The sequence below is a fragment of the Sapajus apella genome, unplaced genomic scaffold (assembly GCF_009761245.1).
Source record: "Sapajus apella isolate SASKATOON/1434 unplaced genomic scaffold, GSC_monkey_1.0 scaffold36, whole genome shotgun sequence".
In the NCBI taxonomy this organism is placed as follows: Eukaryota; Metazoa; Chordata; class Mammalia; order Primates; family Cebidae; genus Sapajus; species Sapajus apella.
The window spans coordinates 30,676,686-30,698,887 of record NW_022436976.1 but is presented as its reverse complement, the minus strand read 5'-3'; the positions used below and the strand labels follow the sequence as shown (position 1 = coordinate 30,698,887).

Here is a 22,202-nt window from a genome sequence, read left to right as displayed (position 1 = left end):
CAAAAAAAAAAAAAAAAAAAAAAAAAAAAAAAAAGAAAAAGAAAAAAAAGAACATGGAGTATTCTTACAGCTCTCATTCCCTGGACCACTGCTAATTACTCAGGGATGAACATTTAACCCAGGCCTCAATCAGAGCACTATGTGGAAAGTACACACAAGTGTCAGGAAGACACTTCATATACAGAAAGAGTCAGTCTCTCACTGGTGATGGGAACTGCAGGATGTGAAACATGGGATTTATTTATTGTCTTGATCTCTACCATATGAAAAATGTTGAACTGTAGGCAGAGAGGGAGCAAGGCCAAGATACAAAGAAAAGCAGGGATGAGATTTGGACAGAGTCCTGACAGTGGTTGAATCTCAAATTCTAGTTGTTCCGTTGTCCACATGTGCCCACCCTTTCTTGGTCTGGCTATTGAATCCTTCATTCATGTGAAATAACCCAGCCTCTTTTCAATAAACTCCTCTTTTGGCCTAAAATGGTTCAAGATGAGTCTCTTTCACTGGTACCAAGAATCTTAACTATACAAAACTGAAGGAAAAATAACTGAATTTTAACTGAACTACATGGACTCCATGTATCACACACCAAAACCAACTGCACTGTTTCTGTGGATATGATAAGTTCAGGAAGCTACAGAAAATTATTTCCATCATTTCGCTTCGACCAACACTGTTGCAGTCATTTTGTTTTTGTCTCAACCCCAGTTATAAGATTTGGTTTAAGTAAACTCACATCTGAAATAAAACAAAATGAACTGTACCCTTAGAGCAAAAGTAAATCTCAAACTGTATATCCTAAGGGATTATATTCTAGGAAATTTCACAAAAACACTAAATACTGTAAATATTTCAGATGTAAATTTTGAAAGTAACACAGAAGATGTCTTTACTAACAATTATATACAAGACAACATTTTATACAAATCATCTTTTTATATGAGTATAATAAATCATTCATATTTCCCAACATTATTATATTAACAAGCACAACCTTTGGTAGAACTAAGTATCTGTACATTAGGTCTTATAGAAACAAATGCAAAACTTACTTCTTTGAGAGAATTCATTTTAGCACTAAAATGTGGTGATTTCAGCATGCGCAGTAGAATGTCTAGTCGAAGGTCATCCACAATTGTCACCAGATCCGGTTGGAAGCGCATGCAAAGTAACTTAATGGCAGACAACAGCTCAGGGATGCTAACCAATCTCTTTCATTTAATAAAAACAAAAAACAAAAAAGGAACTGTAAAGACATTTTGATCCCAATTCTTATAACATACACAAGAATATGGGGTAACAACAGTGTCGCTATCTGATATTCTACAAGGCCAATTAACTTCATTTTGCTTAGAAACAAAAGTTAGCACACGGGTGAGCAGCAAAGGAAAGGGAATGGTCCTGTGAACAAATTAGGGTAGACAAAATAAATCATGTTAAATTTAAATGGCAAAATTGCTTTAAACAACTCTGGGTAAGTTTTAATACTGTATTATTTTTAAAGCTTCCTCTATGCCAATTGTGATACTATCAAAATCACGTTAGTAAAATTCTGAATGGTATCTCTTACTAACAACACTATATTAACTCTATTGACTGAGGTAACAACTATCACTGGTGCTTCAGAAACAGCACTTTTTAATTAGAAAATGTAAAGTTAATTTGATGTGAATGCATGTGACCAGAATCCAAACAGCATGGTGTGTGAACCCTGCCAAGTCCTGGCTCTGCTGTGAACTACTGGCACTAGGGCCTATCTGGCTGGAGAGAGCGTTTACCTTGTCTTTGAGGTCTTTCTCTTCTACGCTCCGTACATCCTGGATTGTGGTAAGAATGACCGGATCTAGCATGGGCTGCAGAAATAAAATGCTACAGTTATTAAGAACTCTTGAAGCTGTCCCCAAAGTAGAGAGAGACAATGCTTCTTCATCTACAATTTCCAAAGAAGAGAGTGCAATGAAAAGATAAAAATTTTTGTATCAGAGCAGCACTATCTACTACTACCAAATAAACCTTTAACTGACTCTACTTAATCTGAGGTGCCTCAGCTTCTTTAATATCTTATAAAGGTATCTTATAAAAGTATCTTATAAAGGTAATTTTGAAGAATGACTCAAGATACACAGTCTAACTTTTAAAACACTAAGCATGAGAATAAATTGTTTTTATAATAAATATTTTAATTTTTAAAAATGAATATAAACACAGAACATGAAAAATGTGCTGTCATATGACTTACTTTTGCTTACTGATGTGAATGAGGCCAATAGATGAAATTCATATAATACACTGCTCCAGAATGGTAACACAACCAGATAACTAACTCTAAAGAGTATGTGAGAATGGTAAAATATTAGCTACTAATACATCTAAATTACCACTTCCATATAAGTAAGAAAATATTTAAAACTTAGCTGATGAAGAAAGAAGATAAACAATATTTGGCTGTTAAAGCCAAGAATAGATTAGCAATGAGCTAAAATGACATCAGGCACTTATCCAGAAGAATTTCTTCATTTACACTTATGCCAACTGTACAGGAAGGAGACAGAGCTGTTATGGTTAAGAGAATCACAATTTTCTTTTCAGCATGTGCTGTGCCCTGTTTAATCCTTACTGCAACACTTGAGGTAGCTATTACTATTATGGTTATTCTACAAATGAGAAAATTGAGGCACACAAGTTAAATAAGGGTCTTCTGAAGTCATACAAGTAGCAAGTGGTAGAGTCAACTGTTATGTAAGTAACATGGATTATGGTATGAATTTATTGTGGAATGAATTTAATTTTGGATGGTTTGATATAATTAAAGATGAAGACAGAAGTGCTTGGTTGGGAATTCATACACTTCTTGTTTTTTTTAAAGTACATTCTGTTTATATATATAAAATCTACAATTTCTAAAGACCTTAACATTAGTTAGCAGCTGGGGTATTTATGCTAAATTCTCTTCCACAGAGCAAGGCGTGAGTAAAGAGCATGCATTTAAAACCCAATCTGACCCTCAATATTAAATTATCAATGTTTATTATTAAAATATTAAAAAGTCCAATCACTTTGCCTCTTTATGTCTTAGTATTTTAGCTATGAAATTAATGATTATATTTATATGCTTAATAAACTGAAGGAGCATTCGCTGTTTCTAAAGAGTTTAATATACAGAATGAAGAAATATATAAACAACCATCCTATGTCACCTAAAACTCTTGTAGTATTACCTTGACATCTAAAGAAAACATTTAACATTTAGAAATAACATAAATTGGCCAGGCACAGTGGTTCACACTTGTAATCCCAGCACTTTGGGAGGCCAAGGCAGGCAGACCACAAGGTCAGGAGTTTGAGGCTAGCCTGGCTAGCACGGTGAAACCCCATCTCTACTAAAAATACAAAATTTAGCGGGGCATGGTCGCTTGTGCCTATAGTTGCAGCTACTTGGGAGGCAGAGGCAGGAGAATCGCTTGAACTAGGGAGGCAGAGGTTGCAGTAAGCTGAGATTGTGCCACTGCACTATGGCCTGGGTGACACAGTGAGACGCTGTCTCAAAAAAGAAAAAGAAAAAGAAAAAGAAAAAGAAAAAGAAAAAGAAAAAGAAAAAGAAACTACAGAAATTTCCAGAACCTACTAAAAAAAAAAAAAAAATCCCATTTCCTTTATTAACGTGGCCCTAAGTAAATGTGACATTGGAAAGCAGGAACAGTGCATTTAAAAACACTGCTCCGAAGGACACTATGCTTTCAAAACCACTTATGGTGATTTTTTAAAAGCTCTATAAAAGTTACAAGGTCCACTGACTTATTTGTAAAAATAAATAAATAAATAGAAGTATTTTAATGTGACATTTTGTTCAGTAAAACTTGTTAACTGAAAGGAAAAGGAAACAAGATAGTAGAATAGGCTTTTAGTATTAGAAAACTCAACACTCCCAGCTTGACTGTTCTATGACCTGCTGACTTACAATCCTACAGAGGCGGGAAATCAGGCAAGATGTGCTGTTAAGCTGATATTCAAAAGTGAGTGACTGAGCCAGTAAGTGAGCCTAGCCGATTTAATACATAAATACTAATCTGATTTAATACATAATGGCATTGAATCCTTAAATAATCCTGTGAGGCAAATAAGGATATGTTGCCTACTTTATAGATAAGAAAATGAAAAATAAATAAAAATTATATTTGATAAAATGATAAACTGAAAAGGTAAACAGCCTTCTCAAATGTGAGGTCTCCTATACTTCAAATTATTCAACAATTTTTATTATCTGATGGCATTTTTATTAAAAGGATAGCTAATGCAAAAAAAGGAGATATTCTGGATTAAAGACCATTCTGAATAACCTGATAAAAGGAAGTTATTACTGTTTGCATGTCTTCAATCATATGAAGTAATGTGAAATGGCTTAATCCTACCTGTACCACAGAGGAATTGAGGTACTCTGCACACACTCCTAAGGGTTGAATCAATGCTGAGACCGCCTGGAAAAAGACAGTGAAGATTAGAAATACATTTGAGAGGATTTTTTTTCCTGTCAAAATTAAACAAATCCCTTTTCATGTATCAGAGAAAAATTTAAAATGTGATTTGATCAAGTCATGAATAAAAGACCAGAGACATGAAACTCCTGGATAGAAAGAACGGATATAAAGATGTCAATCCATTTAAATTATTATAGAAATTTAACGTAATTTAAATCAGAATATGTCAATAAAACTTCTTTGGAGAATTAGATAAAATGATTTTAAAGTTACATTGTAGAACACTAAACATTTTTTTTTTTAAAGGAAAGAATAGTTGAGGAGTGAAATATTCCTTAAACCAAAAACACTGAAGGCTTACTTGAAGAAAATTATAAAACTTTACTGAACTAAATTAATGAAGCGCAAATAAATGGGGAGATATCATGTTGCTAAAAAAGACCAGTATTGTAAAAACGTCAATTCTCCACACATTGACCTATAAATTTAATGCAATTCCAAACATGATCTCAGTGGAATTTCCTGCAAGAGAACCTGACAGGTTGACTATATCCAGAAGATTAAAAATATGGGAACAATAAAAAAAAAAAATGTTAGAAAAGAATGATACTGGGCAGAAGTGGCACTACCAGTAAAGAAAACGATGTTGCAACAGTACAGAAATGAACCAAAGAATGAATGAATAAATAAATTACTGGAACAGAGGTCCAGAAACAAATGCATTGGCACATGGGCCTCTAATATATTATTAAGCCAGCAAATACAAATAATAAGGAAAAGAGAGATTACTCAGTAGAGGATCTAACAACAATTGCTTACCTATTTGGAAGAAAACAAAATTGAATTCTCTTAGAATTTATTTATATAAAAATATTTATATAATATAAAAATATATGTTTTATATTTATATAAAATGATATATTAATAATATAAAATTATTTATATAAAAATAAATTCTAAGTGAATTCAAGGACTCAGTTTAAAAAATTAAAATATGAAAGTATATAATATATATTTTTATAAACTTCAGGTGGGAGAACATTACTTAAGCAAGTTAGAAAACTTTTAAGCCATTAAGGAAAAATTCAACTACATAAAAGATTGAAACTTCAATATAGCAAAAGCCACCATCAATAAAAATGAAAAGAAGCAAAATACTAGGAGAAAAGATATACAAACATGCAAAACAGATACAGCATTGATAAGCTTAATATAAAAATAATTCCTAAAAATAAAGCAAGTCGCCCAAAAGAAACTGAAATAAACTAGGTCAATTCATAGAAGAAATACAACCAACCAATAATCATATGACAAAATTCTCAAGTTCATTAAGAAATCAGAGTATTACATATTAAATAACTTTTTTTTTGTCCATCATACTGGAAAACTGAAGACTGAAAATATTTAGCACTAATAAGACTATTATCAAATGGGTTTGTGGAAGTACAGATGGGCAAAACCTTTTTAGAAAGACATTTAGCACTGTCAATTATAATTTTAAAACAAATATACAGTTGACCCTTGAACAAACAGGCTTGAACTGCATGAGTTCACTTACGGGCAGATTTTTTGAACCAAAGAAAGACTAAAAATACACTATTCCCAGGATGCAAAACCTGCATCTATGAAGGCTGACTTTTCATATATAGAAGTTCTGTGGGGCTGATTGCAGGATTTGAGTATACACGAATTCTGGTATACCCAGAATCCTGATACCAATACCCCTGTATACCAGGGAATGACTGTAATCTTTAACTTAGAAATCTCTCTCTCTAGGAATTGATCTTTCAGAAATAGTTGCATGTATATAAAGATATATTTATGAGGAACACTCTCTGTAACAGCAAAAACACAGAAATAATCCAATACCCATGAATAATTGTCTGCAACATGGTATACCATTTGCAGAAATATACCACTTGCAGTCATTAAAAACACTGATAGTACTAACCTGGAAAGATGACCATGATATTATGTTAAATGAAAATATACAACTAGGTATAGCTTGATAATTTGGATTTAGGAGAAAAAAAAGAGAGAGAGAGAAAGAACATGCACAGATTTATATCAATTTAGGGAAGAGCCAGAAAGGCATGTATTAAACTGCTACCTAGGAAGTAGGGATGTGTGGGGATCAGGAGGAAGGATGAGCAACAACTTTCATTTCTTGTTTTGTACAGGTGTTTTTAACTGGTGGGATTGTGAGTGATATTTTTTTTCCCAATATTTTTAAATTCCAAAGTTGTACTCATTATTAATACAGCCTAAATTTATTCTGGGACACAGCCAGCTTAACGGGTCAGAAATCCAGAACTTGTGAATTTTAATTATACCTGTCTCCTAAAAGAGTCTCAACCTTTGGAATCTCTCCAATACCTGAGTGTTATCATCCCTTCAATACAACCTAAACAATATAATTCTGGGTCAACTGCAGCAGACAACACAATTGTTCTGAAAAATGGTCTGACCTTAAGGAAAAATCTTGCAAGACTCTTTAACCTCACCACATTTGATAATAATGAGGGCTAAGCCCAGATTCCCATCTATCTATCCTCAGCCAATTTTCATCCAAACAGGGTAGAAAATTAGGATTGCTGTGTATTTTTTTTTTTTTTTAACCCTAGATCTGAAGAGGTTTTGCTTTGGTTTTGCTGCTTAAGTTGTTATATACTGTCTTCCAAGACAATAGTCATTTCCAACATACTTGATCTAATCAATGGGGATCACAAGGACAGTTCAACAACCTAGTTAACTCCCAGGGAAGCAAGAGGAGGCTTCTGCATCAGTGTCTGTAATCTGGTAGACATCTGATCTTCAGGATAAACACTGGGTGGCAAGAAAGGGTCAATCTATTACTACACCATCAGTCTCTCTCCTTGACCATTGCTATTTCCTTCATCCAGAGAGGGACCAATAGGAATCAATTAGTCGTGGTTTCACAGAAATAACTGCAACTGTAAGCACAATCTTTAACACTTAGGTATACTATTTTCTGCATTGATCAAATTACAGCAGATAGCATAGTGTCTTACTCATGCCAAGTATGTGATAGTTTTTAATTGAATGATTAAGTCATTAGAGAAAAGAATAAATCACTCTCAGCAACAAATAGGTTAATAGTATCTGAAAAATTAAAGATTAGTTATTCCCCTTACTATGAGGTTATGTGTTTTGAGAAAATGAAGTTGAAATGAACACTGCACCTGATGGACGAGTCTAAGCTCCCATGTTATAGCCACCTGTTATCTAAAAGTTTTTGTAATACCAAAAAGCTTACTAAACATGAGACTATGAAGTAAATTCTGATTTTATATAATCATTTAACTGAGCCATAAAATTGTTATGCATATATATACTTGCCACATATAGCAACCAACTTTAAAGAGTAAGATAATTTCATGTAACCATTACAAATTAAGAGAAAAATACCACAGGTAAAGAAAAAATAATGAGAATCAAACTCTACATGGCAATTTGGTTATAATTAGGAAGGAGTAAACATTTCATTTCTTTGGTTATCAGGACCATGGAACCTGCTCCTCTAAAGATGAGCCTTTAATTTAACATTTAACTTGGCATGTCCAGGCCCTGTCCTCTGGCTGTACACCAACTCAAAGAAGTAAACTTCCACACTGGGTATAACAGTGGTTTAACTTACCCCAAGTTCTATATCTTCTGAATGGAGCTTGGCTTGGATTGCTGCAAATCCACCTAATTCTCCAAACTGAGAAGAAAAATGGCACATATTAATTTAATTTTTCAATTTTTTTATTTTGAAAATTTTATATTGGTACATAGGAGGCGTACATGTTTATGGGGCACATGAGATGTTCTGATATAGACAGGCAATGTAAAATAAGCACATCATGGAGAATGGGGTATCCATCCCCTCAAGGGTTTATTCTCTGAGTTATGAACAATCCAATTACATTAAGTTATTTAAAAATATACAATTATTATTGACTGCAGTCATCCTATTGTACTATACATATTAATTTTAAAATGCTATATATTAATAATTTAAGCAAGGGAACTAAAGCTAACATTCTACTCTATCACTGTGTTCTACAACATTGGTCTTGAGAGAACCCTTGCATCGATCCTCCTAATGCTCCTGTGGCATACTGCAGATAGTACTAAGTCCAAAAGCTGATGTTTACGTGCCAGTATTATACATACAAAAAAAGGAAGAATCTATGAAATCCAGTCCTTAAAGCATTTTTTTGATTATTATCTGGAGCTGCCATTTGCTTGATATACCAAACTCTAGGATATCTCATTAGAAAATTGAAAATATGCTACATGACAATATTAATAAAAGTTGTATACCTTATTCACCAAATCCACAACCCATCCATGAGGCTCCTATGAGAAAAGAAAACCAAAATTGAGATGGCAATATAAAAGCTTCCCCTGAACCCTTAACGTTTCTTTTATCCTATATGAAAAGTTAGAGGAAACATTATAAAAGTTTGGAAACTATTTTCCAAGTTTTTTCCCAAATGCTTCCTAATATGTCTTTAACATTACCGTATATAATTTTGGGAGTCTGTAAGTCTGTATTTTGATGGAATTGCCACAATGTGGGGCATCTGTGCATTTTTGGATAGCTGAGATCAGTTGTTTAGCTCTCCAACATACAGGATAACTTGAGTTAAATTCTCTAAAGAAGTTTTATTTTAGAAATTAAAAATTAATTATTAACATAAAAAGTAGTACCTCAGCAGTCAAGAGATGAAAAGTTTTAGTCCCAGTTAGATCATTAAATAATGCTCTCAGGCAAGCTCTCTTTTCTCCTCCCTTTTCTTTTTTGAGCATTCAATGTTTTAGTGACTAGATATAGAACAGTGACTAGGAAGAGATGTACCTGTTTTTACAAAGCTCATATTCTAGAAGGGTCAACACAACCAAGTAGAGCACCATACACAGAAGACAATTCAAATTGTGCTAAGTGCCACAAAAGAAAAAACAAAAAGTCCTCAAAAGAAAAATAAGAGCTTCCTCTACTTGGGGTAGTGGTCATGAAAGACTTCTCTAAAGACGTCATCTCTAGCGGAAGAGATAGATATAGCCGTTTAAAGAACAGTCCAAGCAGAGAGGCTAAAATAGCAAAGGTCCTGGGATGGCAGAAAAGAGCCTGCTGTGTTTAAAAAACTCTCCCAGCTGGGACATGGTGAGCCAGGAGTAGCAGAGATGAGGTTGTACAGAGATGCAAAAAATGTAGATCATGGAGACACTTAACAGGCCATGATTAGAAAGAAAGTAACAGAAGTATTTTCAGCAAGAGTGTTTTATATTTTAAGATCACTCGTGCAGTTCTGTAGAGAATGGAATGGAATGGATGAATGGGAGAATAAGACATGATCAGACACAACCAGTTAGAAGGCCAGTGGGGTATCTAGATAGTTCACAGCTGTGTGTGGAGTAGGATGGCAGCAGAAGGAGGGGAGAGAGGTCAACTGGGGACATATTAGAGGTTAAATCAAAGGACTTGTTTATGGTTTGGTTATCCTTTATTCAAGGAATGAATTCTGGCTGACTCCTATGTTTCTGGCGTGAGCATCTAGATAGATGGTGATGTTACTTACTGAAAAGGAGAATGAACGCCAGGGAGGCAAAATAAAATTCCACTTCAGACATACTAAGTTTTGGCACTCTGTGTGGCAACCAAAAGGAGATAATTGACCCTTCAAGTCTGATATACTCAGAGAAGAGGTTTAAGCCACAGAGATATGAACTGGAGGACCATCGGCCTAAATATGACATTTAAATCCATTAGAGAAAGCGTAGTGAATAGAGAGAGGAAGCCCTGAAGATCAAAACTGGATAGAGGTGAAGAAGTCAACAGAGGAAACATGGCTTGGGGACAGGCAGAAGCATAAGGCGCTGGAATGTCCTGAAAGCCACGGAAGAAACATCTCCAAGGAAGAAGCAACTGTGACCAGTGCTATTGGTGCGGTCAAGGGACATTACTTTCCAATCTGGAAACATGAAGGGGTGTTGGTGCCTTAAGAATGATTTCAGTAGATGGTGGACAAAGGCAGAGTGGAATGCCCTGAAAAGTTAGTAGACTTCAGTCTAGGTATCCTAAATGGCTCTCCAGCTGAAAATAATACTACTAGATAAAAACATTAAAATATAATCTTTCAAAACATCTAGGCTGAGTTGGCAAAAAAAAGAGCTCAGAAGTTTAAAACAGAGAAAGCAGGATCCCGTGAGGCAGGCAGGAAGGCTCTGAAGCCAGCTTTACCCACAGGCAGCTGCAGAGCCCTGGTGACCCTGGGCTTCCATCTGCAGGAGAAAAGGGACACAAAGCCCAGGTGGGACAGGGTGACTCAAAAGGTACTATAACGTAAAGCTAGAACTAAAGGGCTACATCTTTGGTGTCAGATGAACTGAAATAGATTTACCTGCAGAAAGGGAAAATCAGGACGCCTAAAGGGAGAAAAATATTCTCCAAGAATTCATAACCACAGAATTGCCCTCATATTTATATTACTGCTCAAATTCACGCTGACGTTATGGCCTGAAAAACCTTAAGCTGATAATTTATTCTAAAATGGTCACAGAATGGAGTGCTTCCAGGTATCTGGAAGAAGTAAAAGCAAATACTTTTTGGAAGAAAGAACTTTCAACTTAGGCCTCAAACCACCCTCCTAGATTAAATGCTAAGAAACATGAGTTCACAGAAAAATGAACAAACAAATAAGTATAAACATATTTCTATACACCTACATACATACACAAAGCAAGTGAGTAAAGCCAGCAGAATCAGACCTATGGATATCAGACACAGAATATAAAGTAAGCATTAAACAAATTAGGGATTGAAAATAAGAGTCAAGAACATGAGACAATAAAAAATTAAAGAGTCAAATGAGAACCAAACAAAATTTATATAAATGAAAAATTCAATAACTGAAATTAAAGATTTAAATAAACAAGTTAAACAGCAGATTAGATACAAATAAAAAAATCAGTGCATTGTACTACTATAGATCTGGAAAAAAGTTACCACAATTGCAACACAAGGAGACAAAAGATGGAAAATGTGAAAGGAGTTAAGGGACATGGAGGACAGAATGAGACAGTCTAACATGTGTCCAAGTTTCAGAAGAGAGACTAATGGGGAAGAGGCAATATTTTAAAAGATAAAAGGCTGAGAAATTTCCAGAACTGATGTAAGGCATTAACCCTAGATTCAGAAGCCCAATGACTCTGAAGCAAAATAAATAAAAAGAATACCATGGTTAATCACATTAGGGTCAAACTTACAAACACAGAAGAGAAAGAAAAGATTTCAAAATACAGCCATGGAGAAAAGACAGACTTCTAATAAAAGAACCACAGTCAGACCAATAGCCAACTTCTCAATAGCTATAATCAAAGTCACAAGACAGTCAAATGGTTATCTTTAATATTCTGAGAGAAAAAAATATCACTTAGACTTTTGAACCCAGTGAAAATACACACTTTAAGGAATGAGAAAGTTCAGGCCATCAAAAACCAAGCCTTACCCACAAATAGAACCTTACTAAAGGATTCTCTATAGAGTGCACTATCTATTTTGCCGGGTAAAAAATGATAGGAGGGGACTAAGACAATGCACAATTAAGATGAAGAGGAAATGAATCATTTGAGAGGGGAGTGAGCACATCCTACATTCTAAGGTCTTTATGCATGGCTCAAGAAGGAGAAAAGATACTGGTCAAATTTAGATTTTGCTTAGTACATTAAAATTTTACGGCAATCACTAAAAGAATAACTGGGAGAAAGGACATGGAATCTTCAGGAGCTCTGGCTGGGAAGGGGAGCAGAGGACCATATTGGAACTACAGAAGGATACGATATTAAAGGCAGAATATTTAAAGATGGGAGATACCGGATCACGCTGCATACAAAGGTAACACTCCAACAGCAAGGAAAAGATTGAGGATACCAAAGAAAGAACAGAAAGCAGAAAGGAGGAATATGCTTGAGAAGGCAAGAGAAGAGGGTATCTAGAAGAGAGAATTCCTCTGTAGTAATGAGAGGAAACACAAAGACTGCACCTTTCTGGGTCTCAGTGGATGCATATGTAAAGTGAAGGAAGAGAATGAACACCTGCCAAGAGCTCACTACAGTGAACCGCCATGTTCAGTATTTTTACGTATATTTGTCACTTGATCCTTGCAACGCATCTGAAGAGAAGGTTTTGCATTTGGGGAGGCAGTGCTGCACATGGTTAGAGAACACTGACTAGCTGCCTGCGTGGGTTCTCCCTATAACTAGGTATGGGAATTGGGCAAGTACTTCACCTCTGTTTCAGTTCTCACCTATGAAATGGGGGTAAAAATAGTACCCAACTCAAAGAGCTGATGTGGGGATTAAATTCCAAAGAACATATTCATTGTCCTTTCCACTCAGCTCTTTCCTTCTCTCTGGGGAACTGTCTGACTCCCCAAGGTGGAAATAACCACTCCTTCCCCTGGATTCTATGCATAGTCCATGTTATTATAATTCTACCCACTGTTTACCATGCTGTCATTTTGTTTTCATATTTCCTGCACTATACTACAAGCTAGTAATCACGTATTATTACTATTTCTATTAAGACAGGACTGTGTACTTATGCTTATATCTCAAACTTAGAATAATGCTAGACACATAGTAAATGTTAAATAAACAAATTGTTGACCTAAACCTCTGCTTCCACTAAAGCACTGGACAAGTTTTCTACTGATTAAACTCAATTTCTTTCAACTGTTTCTCAAATCCAACAGTGTTTTAACTAAAGAATTGTTTAGATTATGCAACTCTTGTGAGTATACTGTTATTACAGACTGTAGTCTTTTGAATATAAAATATATTGGTTCTAGGCCTGAAAAAGCAAAAGTTTTAATGCATATGAAGTTTAAAAGAAAACTATATATGAGATTAACTACTGGATTATTTTTTATAGGTACAATTAATCATTTATTAATCATTTCGAATGCTCTAGTCTCTGAAATCTAAGAAACTGGAACATCAACTAAATTGGGGTTCTGATAACCTGACACATGACATTAAAGATATTTCTCATTTCACTAAACATCATTTCAAACCTATAAAATCTTCATATTATTTAAGAGCTATAGAAAAATTATGCACTATCTGAAAAAAAAAAATGTAGGTGATTTTATAAGCCAGATGGGATATTTGTCATTTTTGAGACTGTTTTAATCCTTCCATATAAATTGTCATTTTTATAGCACAAAAAAATCTTTTTCAATAGATTTTTCTATAAAAAGATGAAACTAAACTATGTTTACCTTTTGGAAAGTCGATACAGGTGAAACAGCAAACATATTTCCCTCTCCAAACACTTCTGCCCAATTCCTTTGAGACACTTTCATTCTGTTTTTAAAATGGTATTCATTATCAGGATTGAAAGCCTAGATTCAAAGAGAACAGAGAAACATTATTATCTATTTCTATAGCAACACATATTAGCATGAGAAAAAAAGATAAAAATAAAGCCTTGGACTCCCCTCATTAATGGAATCTTTCAAGAATACACAGAAAGCATACGCCTTAGCTAGTGCAGAGGAACTGAAAAGTAATGTGCTATTCTCCTGTCCTGTTCAGTGTTCCCTGTGAGGGAAGAGGAGGTGGTAACAGGATGATGTCTGACTCAAGGCACTGTGATGCCAATGTCCCAGGTGTGCTAGGGCTACTGGGGACAAGATGAGCAACAGAGGCACTGAAGGCAGAAGTCAGGAGGAGAAAATATGAGGGCCCCTTCTTCATGCAGCTGCTGTTACCTGTTGGGGGATAAGGCCAGAAACCAAACTACGTCTACATGAACACTCCATATGAAAGTACTTAAGAATGAATAATCAGGAAGAGATAAGGGAAAGGCATTTAATCATTCTATAAGTTGAAAAACCCATTAAAATTAGGAAAGTACTTCCTACAAACTGAGAACACAAGATAGCTGCTCTGCTTTTAAAATAAAGACAAAGTATCCTAATATCCTTAATGATAAAATCATTATGACTCATTATTAATTCCCAGTCAGAGAACAGCAAGTATTTTAAACAAAACCAAAACATAAAGTACTTCATTTTAGAAATACTATACCATTGTAAGCACACCCAGGAGACCAATGGGAATTGGATCTTGTTTTATTCTCTCTGCAACCAGCTCTATTAAAAGCATCAACATGTTGTAGATTCCTTCATGAATTTCAGTACCCCACTTGTGAACAGCACTTGACGTCAGGAGCTATGAAAACATAAAGGATAGTCTAGAGTCTCACTCGAAAAAAGAAAATATATCTACAGTTTACCAGGTCCATCTCAAATAACTGAGAGATTATGATGAAGATACTTTTTCAATGCAGATGATTGGCTTTTAAAAGACCCATAGCCGTAGTTCATCTACTGGCCCATTTATTTCAAAGTCAATACAGAGTTTGGCTTTTGAATTTTAATTCTCTTGCACTAAAGCACTTTGTTTAAAAGACTTTATTTTGTCCTCTACTTTTCATAATTACTAGGGGAGGTCAAGTGGTACAGAGCAAAGTAAAAACCTGAGATCAATTCCAATATTACTGTTTTCTAGCTGTGTGGCCCTGAAAAAATCTACAGGAGTTCTCAAAGGCTTGGTTCTCTCATCTCTAAAGAGGCATAATTCCTATCCACTTCAGACAAATGTTATGAGGACTAAAAGATACAACAAACATGCAAGCATTTTATAAATGGTAAGGCATTATTAATACATCTTGATGGCTAGCTGCCCATATTAACATTTCTGGAACCTAAGAAATGAATGCTGTATTGCATGGATTCTAACAAACATATCCTTTGAACATTTTTTAACATCTCAGAAATAGGATAATATCTTTTTCTACCTGTTGACTAGATGATAGCAGGACTCAGAATATGAAAAAAAAAAATCTTAGAAACACCTTAACAGTTTATTTTGCTTACATTTTCCTTTTTGTATGTACAAAATAATATTTAATTTTTGAAATGTTTAAGCAAATCTAAAATAGCTCTAAGTCTTAAGACATTCAACTGTTTACTTTGTAACTATGTTTCTTAAATATAAACATCAAATGTAAAACAATGGTACAAATCTTCTAACTAGAGAGCTTCTTAGATTCCTTAAAATGTAGAGAAATTGGATGTCTTCTGGTCTTTGGGGAAGTGTAGAACAAGTATCAGCACAAAAAATGAGAAATCAAAGGATTTCACTTAAATTGATATGGTGGTTTCATGTTTTTGTAAGATTTTTCAAAGGGAAAATACTATGTAACAAAAATTTCATCTTGGCCTCACTGAGAACCTCTTTAAAAAGAGTAGGCTAGAAGAGCCTAAACTGTAATAACTGCAGAGAAAAACCTCAGTTCCAGATTTTCTAAATACTAATTAGCCACAGTATTTGCTCAAATTAGCAAAAGTCGTAAGATTGATTTTATATAAACCAACGAGCTACTATTTTTGCAGGTTTTTTTTTTGCCTGACTACATATCCCTCCTATACTTAAAAAAATTAAATTATGAAGCAAAACAAAGCAGAGATTAACATTTGAGAAACTTCAACTGATTATAAAACAAAAATGTATGTGGATTAAGCACCAATCCCTCTGGAGCCATTCCATTTGCCCATTTTTTACTTTGAAAATACAATTCTGTCTACATTCTAGAAGAGACAGGGAAAGGCAGGCAGTACCTCATGGGGAAGATGCACACAAGGTTTAAACATAACCATGCATTAAGGCCAAACCTGAATTATCTTTTCTGCCTGAATATACTATTAAAATATCCAGGCTAGGCTGAAGGTAAAAGGTGAGAAGGTGAAAATGACAACAAGCTCCTTTGTGCACCTTATTCATGCAATCATGTATTATTCATACCCTTACTTCGAAAAGAAAATGTGAGGCAGCTTATGAGAAAAGCCTGGCGAACTGGGGAGAGGGATGGTCACTGAACCAGGAAACAAAGCTAGGGAAGTAGTACCAATTATATCAAATCCTCCTGAGTTTTCTGGCAGACAAGCCTAAAGGCACACAGAACTCTGTAGCTCTTCTGATTTAATAAAAGAAAGTATGCCTAATTGACAGGGAGGAGAACATTTTTAATAGCTCTAAAGTGCAAACTGAGTAACATAAGGCAGGATACCTTTGTACTCATAGTTTTACAGAAAAACAACCAACCATGCGACCATTTATTATACTGCTACTAACAGCTGAGGGCATGAGACAAAACAGTTTTCTGAAGTATCTCTGCAGAGAGTTAGAGTATAATACTCCAAATGTGCAACTTGCTGGTGAATGGACTGGATACAGGGATTTCTGGATCTGGAGATCCTCAGCCTTTCCTTAGAGGAGTAAGCCCTTTTCCACAACTCTGAATACATTTTTCATTTTAAGTTTTTAAATCTACTGTGATATGTGTCATAGTACGTTATATTATAACAATTTTGCTCTTTTTATTTTACTTTTTTAAAAATTTTGTAGAGACAGGGGTCTCACTATGTTGCCCAGGCTGGTCTTAAACTCCTGGCCTCAAGATGTCCTCCCACTTAGGCCTCCCAAAGTCCTGGGATTATAGTGTGAAGCACTATGCTTAGTCAACTTTCCATTTTTTTAAAAGCTGCTATAATTCTTAAAAGTTTAAAATTAAACTACAAATTGATAGATGAGCTAATCTAAAATGGAGATAAACCTTGATTTCATATAATCTCTGCCCAGATGACAACTTGAAAAGATTTCTCCCTTTTTTCAAATATGAAGCTATTTTGCTTATAAAATTAATTTTATTATTTTTAAAGGCTTGAATCAATGGAGACTCTGTCTACCAAAATGCAGCTGGGAATAACAATTTGCAAATGAACTGTTTGCTTTTCTGCATCTTAAGATAAATACAAACATTACCCATCTGTAGTTCTAGTGACTTATTTGTATACTGGACAAAAATGGATGTCAAAATCCAGAAGTTAAGTCAGCAAAATAATCATTCATTCATCCTTTTCTGAGCTCTTTCCATGAGCTGGGCACTTAGTTACATGTTGGGGGAAAATAGCAGTATCTCAACAGACATGGTCCTTGCTCTTATGAGGATTCAACTCATCTGCTAAAAAGTGAGGCTGATTCAGTCTGCTTTAAGAAACACAATTCTTGTGATCTCCTATTGCCATTGTTAATAAACACTACTTTCTAAGACATGTGACCTTAATGGGAGCAAGCATATCACTCTGGCTCAGAAGAGATGCTGCCATATGCATGCTATTTTGGCAGTGAGAGTACCTAGTCAATCTTTCAGTAGTTTAAAATGTCTTCTCCTGTCTCACACACTTAAAGTGGCTTGTATTTTTAAGTGTATACTGTATTTCTATGTGCCACAAGTCTTTGTTTACTAATATGTGCAATATCCTAGTATAATTAAGTCTTAGCTTATTCTTTAGCAATTAAATAGTAGGAAGTATTTATTATTAATAAAAGTTGTATTTAATCAGAGACACATGCAGACAATATAAAAGAAGTAAATCATTCATAAGCCCCAAATTCAGAACGCCTTTTTTCATATTAGAGGATTCCACACTTGAACAAGATTCATAAACTGGTCTTATACATGAAAACTAAAATTACAACAAAAACCTTCTCTTCCTTCACCCCACCCCCACAAACCAAAATCACATCAGCTCATTCTTCTTACCTTTTTAAATGCTTCAGGCATACACCTATCCATAAATCTTTTACAATTCTCATCAGACTCAGAAAGACCTTAGCAAAATAAAAATATTTTATTCAGATCTTTAGTAGTTTGTAAAAATCATATACATCATTCTAAATTCATAAATATGGAACTATGTCATAGTAACCTGAATTCTTAAGAAATTATTAAAAGTAGAATATATATCTTTGATGAAGAAAAGGCTGAGAAACAACTATAGCATTAGATTAAACTTGTGTTTCTATGTCAGAGTAACTTCAACGATCTGATTAAATAGCTAATAAAACACCAACAGCCACTACTTACTAGCCATTATTATTTCCCTAAAAGGTTCTATAGAAATACAAATATTTTCTAATCCCAGAACTTTGAGAGGCCAAGGAAAGAGGATCACTTGAGCCCAAGGGTTTGAGACCAGCCTGGGCAACATAGTGAAACCCTGTCTCTACAGAAAATAAAAAGCCAGGTGTGGTGGTGCTTGCTTGTTGTCCCAGCTACTTGGGAGGCTAAAGTGGGAAGATCCCTTGAGCCTGAGAGGTTCAGGCCGCAGTGAGCCATGATTGCGCCACTGCACCGCAGCCTGAGCAACCCTGTCTCAAAAACCAAAAAACAAACAAAAAAACCCCACACAAATATTTGCAATAAATGCCGAAGCCACTCTTCTTCCCTAAAACAAACCAATGAACTCCATTACACAGATTTGTGTCTGGCACAATTCACATAGTAAGTGATAAATACCAATTTAATTCCCTGTAAAATCATCTTTTGGAAAAAGCACATTTCTTTATTAAACTCAGTAATGGATTTTGCTTATCATTGGTAATACTGCTAAACACACTTTCTTTTTTTTTCAGACCCAATGCTTAGCATAGTACCGAGATCCTAACAGGCACTCAATGAATTCTACTGAGAAGCCAATCAGAAATACACCATAAAAGGATATTAGGGTTAAATCTAAACCTAGTCAAAACATTTCCTTTTGATATATCTTGTATTTATTCATAGGAGTAAACTATGCATACTCTTAATAAGAAAAAACTTCCAAAGAACAGTGGGCCTATTCATAACTGAATTCAATATGAAAAATAAGTTATTTTCTCTTTTTTAGTACAGGTGTTTGTATTGACACCCAATCTTCCAACCTAATGATATTTTATTATTCTACTGGCTTAATATTTATAAATCTTAAAACAATGTCGAGCACTTAATAAGCACAACAAATTGGTTAAATATTACTTTCTTCTCTTAAAAAAGAAAAGCTATTGAATTGAGCCTTAATTTAAAGTGCTCCAAGCTTCTGTAGAAAAAGTTAATTTCAATTTCCATTAAGCTTTTCAATTATATTTTAAATAATCTTACACTCCATCAAAGGTAGAAGCAAACAGTTAATTTAGTTCAAAGCTTTTCTTCTGCAGGAGATAAGTGAAGACTAACAGAATAAATGATCTGTCCAATATCATACAGCTAGGCAACAACGAAGGCTAAGATTAAACTCAGGCCTTCTATGAAACAAATGTCCACAAACAAATGTTCTCATGTCTGAAAACTTACCAAGTCTTGCTAGGTAGGTAGATGCCAACAGGCACTTGCCTAGTGATTCTTCTCGCTTGTAAGGGATGGACCAATGATCAGTCAAAACACGGCTTTCCAGTTCATATAAATTTGTTGTAGGGAATTCAATTCCTTCCCCTGAGCAGTTTCCATTTTCATCATTCTTCTGACAAAAAGGGATAAGATAAAAAGCAAATAAACTAATTAGTGATGACTCTAAAAATTTCATATGTAACACAGAGCAGACACTTCATCAATGGTAGCTATTAACACCAATAGTGTGGATTCTACCTTTCTTTCCTATAATCACATCTTTCACCAATATCTCAAATTTTATCATTCTGGCAACCCTACTTGCTCTCTCAGAAGGCGACCTCATCTCTTTCTTTAAAAATGAACTGTACCGCGGTCTATTTTGTTGATCTTTTCGAAAAACCAGCTCCTGGATTTATTGATTTTTTGAAGGGTTTTGTGTGTCTCTATCTCCTTCAGTTCTGCTCTTATCTTAGTTATTTCTTGTCTTCTGCTAAGTTTTGAGTTTTTTTGATCTTGCTCCTCTAGCTCTTTCAATATTGATGATAGGGTGCCGATTTTAGATCTCTCCTTGCTTCTCATGTGGGCATTTATTGCTATATATTTTCCTCTAGAGACTGCTTTAAATGTGTCCCAGAGATTCTGGCATATTGTGTCTTCGTTCTCGTTAGTTTTGAAGAACATCTTTATTTCTGCATTCATTACGCTGTTTATCCAGTCAACATTCAAGAGCCAGTTGATCGGTTTCCATAAAGCTGTGCAGTTCTGAGTTAGTTTCTGAATTCTGAGTTCTAACTTGATTGCAATGTGGTCTGACAGACTGTTTGTTATGATTTCTGTTCTTTTAAACAACTCTATGCACATAAATTAGTAAACCTGGAAGAAATGGATAAATTCCTGGACACTTGCATCCTCCCAAGCCCAAACCAGGAAGAAGTCAAAACCCTGAATAGACCAATAACAAGGTCTGAAGTTGAGGCTGCAATTAAGAGCCTACTACCCAAAAAAAAGCCCAGGTCCAGATGGGTTCACAGCCGAATCCTACCAGACATACAAAGAGGAGCTGGTACCACTCCTTCTGAAACTATTCCAAACAATACAAAAAGAGGGAATCCTTCCCAAATCATTTTATGAGACCAACATCATCCTGATACCAAAACCCGGCAGAGACTCAGCAAGAAAAGAAAGCTTCAGGCCAATATACATGATGAGCATAGACGCAAAATCTTCAATAAAATACTGGCAAACCGATTGCAACAGCACATCAAAAAGCTTATCCACCATGATCAAGTAGGCTTCATCCCGAGGATGCAAGGCTGGTTCAACATACGCAAGTCGATAAACATAATTCACCACATAAAACCAAAGACAAAAACCACATGATTATCTCAATTGTTGCAGAGAAGGCCTTTGACAAAATTCAACAGCCCTTTATGCTAAAAACCCTCAATAAACTAGGTATTGATGGAACGTATCTCAAAATAATAAAAGCTATTTATGACAAACCAACAGCTAATATCATAATGAATGGGCAAAAACTGGAAGCATTCCCTTTGAAATCTGGCACTAGACAAGGATGCCCTCTCTCACCACTCCTATTCAATATAATACTGGAAGTTCTAGCCAGAGCAATCAGGCAAGAAAAAGAAATAAAAGGTATTCAAATAGGAAAGGAGGAAGTCAAATTGTCTCTATTTGCAGACCATATGATTGTATACCTAGAAGACCCCATCGTCTCAACCCAAAATCTCCTGAAACTGATAAGCAACTTCAGCAAAGTCTCGGGACAAAATCAATGTGCAAAAATCACAAGCATTCCTATACACCAATAACAGAAAAGAGGGCCGAATCAAGAACAAACTGCCATTCATAATTGCTACAAAGAGAATAAAATACCTAAGAATACAACTAACAAGGAACGTAAAGGACCTCTTCAAGGAGAACTACAAACCACTGCTCAACGCAGTAAGAGAGGACACAAATAGAAGGTGAAACATTCCATGATCATGGTTAGGAAGAACCAATATCGTGAAAATGGCCATACTGCCCAAAGTAATTTACAGATTCACCGCTATCCCCATCAAGCTACCAATGACCTTCTACACAGAACTGGAAAAAAAAACCTTAAACTTCATATGAAACCAAAAAAGAGCCCACTCAATTCTAAGCAAAAAGAACAAAGCGGGAGGCATCACACTACCAGACTTCAAACTATACTACAAGGCTACAGTAATCAAAACAGCATGGTACTGGTACCAAAACAGCATGGTACTGGTACCAAAACAGATACTGGTTCCAGACCAATGGAACAGAACAGAGGCCTCGGAGGCAACACAACATATCTACAACCATCCGATCTTTGACAAACCTGACAAAAACAAGCAATGGGGAAAGGATTCCCTGTTTAATAAATGGTGTTGGGAAAACTGGCTAGCCATGTGCAG

General features: G+C 35.1%; 1 protein-coding gene across 3 annotated transcripts in view; it reads right to left on the bottom strand.

Moving 5' to 3' along the window:
- The window catches only part of USP24 (ubiquitin specific peptidase 24), a 160,437-nt gene that overhangs the window by 91,809 nt on the left and 46,426 nt on the right, over nt 1-22,202 (bottom strand). For 2 of the 3 annotated variants that reach the window (XM_032296865.1, XM_032296863.1), the window contains exons 2-10: nt 19,726-19,891; nt 18,157-18,224; nt 14,577-14,720; nt 13,766-13,888; nt 8,805-8,840; nt 8,134-8,199; nt 4,410-4,475; nt 1,779-1,853; nt 1,053-1,211 (exon numbers count right to left, since the gene is read on the bottom strand). In XM_032296865.1, coding sequence (XP_032152756.1) covers nt 1,053-1,211; nt 1,779-1,853; nt 4,410-4,475; nt 8,134-8,199; nt 8,805-8,840; nt 13,766-13,888; nt 14,577-14,720; nt 18,157-18,224; nt 19,726-19,891 — 903 coding nt within the window. The remainder of the gene's footprint in view (nt 1-1,052; nt 1,212-1,778; nt 1,854-4,409; nt 4,476-8,133; nt 8,200-8,804; nt 8,841-13,765; nt 13,889-14,576; nt 14,721-18,156; nt 18,225-19,725; nt 19,892-22,202) is intronic. The other variant, XM_032296864.1, reaches the window with a different exon arrangement.